Genomic DNA, 8,069 nt, shown 5'->3' with positions numbered 1-8,069 from the left:
ATCATCGTATGTAGTGAATGAATTTTGTAATTTGGTTGGTGTTGTTAACTTTTCTTTAAGTGTATTTTGGTTACTAAATCTCTTGATATGATTCATGGGTGTATTGATGCATTATAGCACGGGCTGAATTCAGTTTGCTTGAGGACAAGCAAAAGCTCAAGTGTGGGGGAATTTGATAAACCATGATTTAACGTGTTTTGTTAAGAATATTTTGATTTAATTGTTATGCGATTACGTAAATTATGGTTTAATTATACCCTGATTCGTTGAGTTTATTAACTTTCTTTAGGAACAAGCAATTGAATAATGGAGAGCCGAATGAATCGAAATTGCAGTAGAATTCGTCATTTCAGAGTCGACTTTACCTACCGGCCGGACCTGACTTGCAGAACCGGCCAAGGAGGCAAATTTTTTGGGGACCCAGCCGGACCTACCAGCCGGACCTGCCCAGTAGAACCGTCTGGAGGTCCGGTCAACTTACTGCCGGGACAGAAACTCAGCCGGACCTGTAGCCTGACCTGCCCAGTAGATCCGGTCAGCAGGTCCGGTTGTCAGCGTGTTTTAGTCCGTTTTTGAAGGTTTTCTATTGAGACTTGGAGACTATAAAAGGCAAAAAGAGGAGCTGAGCTAGGGTTCGATTTTTACACAACTCAGAGACTCTGTAAGCAACCCCAAGGAGGAAAAAGACCGAATTGGCGAGTGGATCAAGGATTCTTAACGATCGAAGGAGGGAATCAACTGACAATTGATCTAACCTGGAATCAAAGAGTTTTTCCTTATTCTCTACTCAATGAACTCTTTTAATTCTGTTTTTGCTTTCCAATCTCAGATTATGTGTAGCTAAACTTTTACATTAGAGCTAGGGATGTAGTTTAATTATGAGATTCATTGTTATTTTATGGATTGAAGTTTTATATTAGCAAGAGATTGTTTAATATCGTGTTCTCAGTAATTAATTCTTGTGTTTATCGTTGTTTGATTGTTTGGCCGTCAATTGAACTTTATCTAGAATTTATGTGAAGTATCGAGAGATGAAACATAAATTCTGATCTAGAATTAATTCGCATAACTACCGTAGGATAGAGATATACCTACGGATTTGTGTATGACATATAGGTTGTAATCCTTCACCATTCGATTAAATTAGGGTTTGGATTGAGAAATTAAACTCACTTTAATTGAATAGGCTTTCTTGATTCGAGAGAATACTAAAGCAATTTTGAATACCGTCATTGAATCACATCAATTCCATAGATGACAATGTATCTTATAATTAAGTGAAATCCCGAAACTCTAGTGTTCTTCGCCATTAATTTATCTTTACATCTTAGTATTTGTCGTTCTATTTACTTTAGTTAATTAGTTCAAATAAATTACATTCAAATTTTAATTGTCTTAGCTAAAATTAATACGAATAATAGTTAATCCGTTGTCTCTGTGGATACGACCTTGTTTGCTACGATTACATTCTGTATACTTGCAGGAGTTGCATTTTTAGCTATCACCGCTCATTATAAATTTGTACTATAAGCCTAATTTGATTTGTATTTAAATTGTGCTCATGTAGAAAAATGAACAAATGATCAATTTCACCCTCTTAACTCGGCACGAAATATTAAAATGGCCTAAACTCGTGACATGAAATCAAACAAACCCATTGTTTGGCAAACTGGATCAAAATCCAAAAAGAGTGGAATATCACCCTCTCTACCATACAAAATTAATTCACCCATCCATTCCGACTTTTTGACCGTTGCACCTCTATCAAAAACCGCTACCTATTCTAATACCCATCCATAACCTTCGTCGCCATCCGAGAAGGAGCGGTGCTCTTCTTTGCCAGAGAAGGAGCATATTTGTTCCTCCTCAAGCAAGGAGGAGCATGGCTTTTTCTCGGACGGCGGCAGCGGTTACCAGTGGAAGCGGGCGGCGGTTTTTGGTGGGTGGAGTATGCAAAGTACAATTGAATTTTTAATTTTTGTAAAATTATTTAATATATAAATTTTTGAAATTGTATGAATTATCTTTTAAAAAGAAATCTTCAAGTACTATATTTTTACGGGATTTAAAAAATATTAAGAATTAATTTAAGTTTTTTTTATCATTTTTCTATGGAGAGTGTTTTCAGGCGTGGTAAAAAATAGGCAAGGACAGAAGAGGGATGTATTTGATCAGATTCGACATAGTAGTGATATTTGATCCGGTTTGCGAGCTTGGAACATTTGCTAAATTGAAGGGGTGAATTGATCTTTTGTTAGTAGAAAAATATAGGTTTGACTTATTTATAAACATCTAATTTGATTTATTATAATTATAAGCTGACTTAAAAAAAATTTGTTGCCATTATTATTGAATTTATTTGTTACCCTGACTCTATGAATAAAGTAAATAACTATTAATCACACTAAAAATTATTTATTTCTCTGATTTTTAAAATGTCAAATAAGGTTGTTTAATGTTTGATAAAATTCATTGCTATATTTGTTTGTTAGTTAATTTTGTTATTTAACTTAATTAAAAGGTCTAATTATGAAAAATGCAAATGGAATATTAAAAGAATGTATAATTACTTTTAAATCAAAATATTTATGTAGCATCTATTCAACTGGATACGTGTGAAAATTTCTATATAAAGTTAATTGTTTAACATGTTTAAAACCTGTTTTTCAAAATTATTTCAAAAATAATTAAAATGAATATGTTTTGGTTGGATAAAAAGTATAAATTCAATATATTTCAATGACCGTATGGGTAAAATCGCAATCAATTTATATAATTATAAAAAATTGCCTATAATTAAAATTAAATTCTTTAAAAAATGAAATTAAAAATTGATTAGTATCATTAAAAGCAAGTAAATATTTAGATTAATTTTTGTTATCAAAATCATTAATTATTTGTATTGTTTTTGCATTTTTTTTTTCAAGTGATCGAGTGAATTCTAATTAGGTACGAAAACACAAAAATATATAGGTAGAGAAATAATAGTTATAAAAATGAAGTGGACAATTAACCTCTAATTAGGGGTCGAATTGTGTAGCTTTATGTGTGGCAAATTAGGCAAGGCAGCTTGGAAACGCGTTGGGAGTACTAAGTATATGCGTGACTTATATAAATTTCGTGTCTTCCACTTATAATAAAGTTTTGATCTTCATTAAACAGTTGTGTCTGACCAACTAAAGCAGATTATATCTCTTAATTAAATTTTGTCGGATTAACTTAATATATTACTAGTATAGTATATCAACAAAAAGAATCTCCACCAACCTAATCATTATTAACCAAAAACTATTCATTTTTCACTTAATTTATGCCCTATTATCAATCAATTTGCGTTGATCAACTCTCTTAAGAGCCTAATTCTTTTCTATCATTATAAGTTTTTGACTTCTAATTATCAAAAACAAAAAAAGTTTTTGACTTCTTCTTCCTCATTATATATAGGGCTATTTTTTTTCATTCCTTAAGTGCCTTTTCTCCTTTGGTTAAGCTAATTAAAATTAGTTTTCTTAAACAATATAAAAGAAATGTCAAACTATATATTCATACTTGTATTATAATTTTATTTGAAAACTTCTTATATGTGTCAATTGTTTTATATTCATTACGAAATGAGTGTTTATCAACTGATCATGAATAAATTATAAATAAACAATATAATTAAAATAAATTAAAAGACTAAGTTAAATTTATTTTTACCAATCCTTTAAATTTATTTTATATATTTTATTTTTTAAAACAATGAAAGTTCAACTTCTTTTTAACTACTGAAATATTTTATTCGAGTACAATTTAGGTACATACATTATAATTACAAATATGATAATATTTATGATTTTTTCATTATTAATCCAAAAATAAAACTATTAACTTTAAAATAAAACTACAGCTTATATAAGTTTTGGTGTCCACATCAATTTATACTAATGTTAATGTAAGTGTGTTTTCAACATAAAATAGCTCGATGTTCCAATTTGGTAAACATAAAAAACTACTATTGGTTTTATTAAATTGTAAAGAATATAATTTATTTGTAAATTGCGTAAAAGTTTGCATTTATAATTAATTTATTTCAGTTCAGGCTAAACTCATAACTTTTTAAATGTTGAAAGATAATGAGAAATGTTGTCATACGTTTGATTTTTTTTATCATTTGGCTAAAAATATATAATTATAAACCAAGTGAAACCTTAGTATAAGATATACTAATTTTCCTATAGTTATTGCTAAAAAAACATATATCTTCTAATAATTTACCTTAATAACAATTCTTTATGCGGTAATTAGCAATTTTGGTATTCTTTTTAGTATATAATGCAGATCTCTTACACAGTGAACTGTCCTCAATTGAAAGCCAGTAAGCCACCACCAGTTTGTTATGTAGGTAACAGTAGAAAATTTTGTCATGAAGCTAACTATAGAGAGTTGCGTATTTGACTGTTGCACATCCAATTGGCTAAAAATGTATCAAATTGCAAGACAAAAAGACATTAATTTGGCTGTCTATATAAGCAAAGCTGGTGACGCTATTGGATTAATTTCCTTTACTTGTTTTTTAGTACCAAACCATCAATCTCTCATACCACAAATATGACTTCAAATTGGACCCATTACTTCCTTTACAAACTGTTCTGCACTTCACTTTTATAATACTAAAATTAAATAAAAAAGCTACCCTTTTCAAAATAAAAAATTATCCGATACGATCGATGTGCGGGATCATTTTATAATATATTTTTAGAGCGGAGGCTACTTAATCTTTTCTTATATGCATCTAATCTCGAACTATCGGAGATCTTATTTAGGTCCTATTTTAGACATATATTGATTGTTTAAGTAAAAAATAAAACTTATCAGTACATAAAGAATATATTATATATTGACATGACACATTTGTTGCAATAAATAATTATATTATTAAAATTCGGTAGCACAAACATTGAAAGTATTATAATTATGATACATCATTAATTTATTATTATTTTTATCTATTATTTATTATGTTTATTAACAATTTATACTTTACAATTATATTACTACTATCATTTTATATATAGTTTATAATAATTTATACCTAAAAAACTAAAAATTGAATTTTATCAACTGAATCCGTTCACCAGCTAGTTCATTTTCAATAGACTGGTTTATGAGCACTATATGCTTGTTATGGAGCGTATAGTGATTAATCATTTCATAAACAATTGAGAGCGTTGCGTAAAAATGCACTAAATAAGCAAAATAATAATCTAATCTTTTACTTGGAGTATCATAATTAACTTTTTTATAGATAAATTTATTTTGTAGTTAATAAACATGATCAATAAAATTAGGATAAAGAAGAAGAAGCAAATTAATATAATATAATCATCTTGTATACAACTCAAATATCATATATTTATAATTTTATAAACATTGTACAAGTGAATTAAAACAAAAAACAATTGAAGTACAGAGAGATTTGATCCTCACCAGATTCATAGACAATTAGCTGGTGTGAAATTGTGTTAATCCTCACCCATCAAAATAATGATAATTAAATAATTTCTCTAATTTTTTTTCTTCCTACACCGCTAATCATCATTATTTCTTCAAATTTACAACTCAACGTACAATCTCTAACCTATATACCAATATATTATTGATTATACTGCAGTAGAATAATTAATTAAGCTGCACATAATCATGCAACTCCGAGTTAATCAATTATTCACCCCAGTAATTTGTATATTCTGCCTCAGCAAGCGTAGAACTCAACGAGCTCGTCTAATGACTCGGCCTGTGAATCGGCATTTTCAAGCATCCATAACAAATGCTCGAACAAAACAACCTCACAGGCAATGCTGATAGTACAATCATGATCAGACTCAGTAGCCGATGACCTCTCTGCAAGCTCACGAAATAGAGGGTGGTCAATTATGTCGGAGCTGATAAGGTAGCGTCGACGTGACTTTCCGACGTAGACAGGGTGGAGCTCACCGGAGGAGTGTTCGGCGGAGACTGAGCTTCCACTCGGACGAGTTTGTTTGCTGTTGAACGAGTTGAGTTTCTTGAGAACTGACTTCAGTTTTGTTAGTTTTCCAGCTTTGGCCATTTTTTTTTGGGTTTTGAAAGGAGAAGACGAAGAGGAAAAAAGAAGCTTTGTGAGGGTAAATGAGGAAAATATGCAAGTTAATGTTTTTTGGGGTTTAGAAAGGAAGAGGAAGGTTCGTTTATAAAGGAGAAAAGTTAGGGCTGTTTTGTAATTTCGGTTTAGAGATGCTGTTATATTAGAGCTGGGGCCTAACTTAGATGTGGGTCCGGTCAAAGTAAACGAAATTTTGTAAAAAAAATCAATTTACCTGAGTTAGTTTTTTCTATTTTTGGAAATATTTTCATGAATTGACGTATGAACTCATTTCCATTTTTGAATGCAGAATTCAAATATGGAATGAAAAGAAAAAAAATTTAAAAATAAAATTGGATTTAATGTTGTGCTGTAATTTTTTTCTTAATTTCATGTGAATGTTATAGTAAAATTTATTTGAATTAGTGTCATGAAATATCATCACCTTTCTCATTTTTTGATTAGCTATTTTCTATCAAGTGTGACATCACACATTATAATCTTTTATTTTTTAACATAAACAAATAATCTTTCATTTTACTGGCATTTTCAATTCAAATGTTTTATCTGATGTTTTAACATAAAAAAATAATCTTTCATTTTTTGATTAGCTATTTTCCATGTTTGATTATCCTTATTGATAAATCACCAAACTGGATCCAAGCTTTTCCGATCTGCACACCACAAGCAAACAGAGGTCAGAAGGAACTCCGGTGGGGGTCACCGGACGTTCGCTCCGACGCTCAAGTAAGGTATTGAAGTAGAGGAAGAAGAAGAAGAGAAAAGAGTGAGTTTTCAGTTGAGAAAAAGAGAATTACCTAGGGTTTGTCCTTAAACCCTCTATTTATAGTTAGGGTTTAAGGACAAACCTGCCTTGCTGGCAGGCTGTGAGCCCAGTGGTCCCAGAATTCGGTTATGCTCACGTGGGAGAATATCCCTGCAGGTGGCGCGATTTGTTAGGTGTGTCAGAGGGAACATTCCTCACGCACCTGTCAGAAGATCTTCTGTGGTCCCAGGATCCGGTACACGAGTGAGCGCTTCTGGGCAGGACCTCGGAGCCCGGCCGAGCCTTGAGGCCCGGATATCTTGGGAGTCAAGTTATCATGGTTCCTGTATCTGAGAATGTCTCGGAGCTCGGGCCAGATGGTTCGGTCTTTCGGGTTTACGACCTCGGAGCTCGGCCTAGGTTTGAGTCAAGTACGACTCGGAGCCCGGATAGAATTCTGAGTCCGACCTCATCAAGCGTAATTGTCTCGGATGATGTTTGGATTCCCATCGATCCGGTGACCCCCCAAGTCATGTGCTCTCTGATTTCCAGAAGGTCGGACATTGTTACCAGGTCGGTGAAATGCTTGACTTAGTGATGCTCATTCCTGGCGAGGTTGCTTCGCCCCTGCTAGATGTGCTACGTTATCACTAGTCCCCCCCCAGTGTGTCGGATATTTATGTCCGAGGTGGTAGTGTCCTCCGAGGTCTCCAGTCACGTGAGTGGTGGTTTGGTTGTCCTAGTATTGATCAATGCTGACACCAAGCTGCTTGTCAGAAGGGGTAGCTGGTGGGATGTGAAGGAACCTGTCCTTTCGAGTTGATGCGCATGACAGCTGTTAGGGATGGGTCTCCTGAGTGGCGGTTGTGTTTTCGTGCCCCTTTCATCCACGTGTCTAGAGGGTATTGCTAGTGCAGTTTCCTAGGAGACGTTTTAAATGGGAAGAGAGAGAAAAATTAAAGGCGTGTCCTTTCAATTTCCCTCTCTTTTCCAAGTATAAATTGCATTTTCAAAAACAGATTAAACTTTTCATCTTCGTCTCTCTCGTTTTCTCTCTGCGCTAAGAGGAAACCTGTGTGCTTTGATTTTTCTCAGTCTTCTTCGTGTTTCTGAGTGTGAAGGTTTTCTGTTTTTCTCTTTGGCGAAGGATTTTCTAGTGGTTCTGAAGCTTTCTGTTTCCAGTGCTGTCTGCGCCCAAGG

General features: G+C 32.8%; 1 protein-coding gene across 1 annotated transcript; it reads right to left on the bottom strand.

Moving 5' to 3' along the window:
• Positions 1–5,369: 5,369 nt before the first annotated feature.
• On the bottom strand, positions 5,370–6,168 carry LOC126669498 (auxin-responsive protein SAUR76). Its single transcript, XM_050362982.1, has one exon. It carries the CDS (start codon positions 6,089–6,091, stop codon positions 5,735–5,737), a length of 357 nt encoding a protein of 118 aa, XP_050218939.1. The 5' UTR covers positions 6,092–6,168; the 3' UTR covers positions 5,370–5,734.
• Positions 6,169–8,069: the final 1,901 nt, after the last annotated feature.

This window comes from Mercurialis annua, linkage group LG2 (assembly GCF_937616625.2).
Source record: "Mercurialis annua linkage group LG2, ddMerAnnu1.2, whole genome shotgun sequence".
Lineage (NCBI taxonomy): Eukaryota > Viridiplantae > Streptophyta > Magnoliopsida > Malpighiales > Euphorbiaceae > Mercurialis > Mercurialis annua.
Note: the sequence above shows the minus strand (reverse complement) of the source record. Positions and strands in the feature narration are given on the sequence as shown.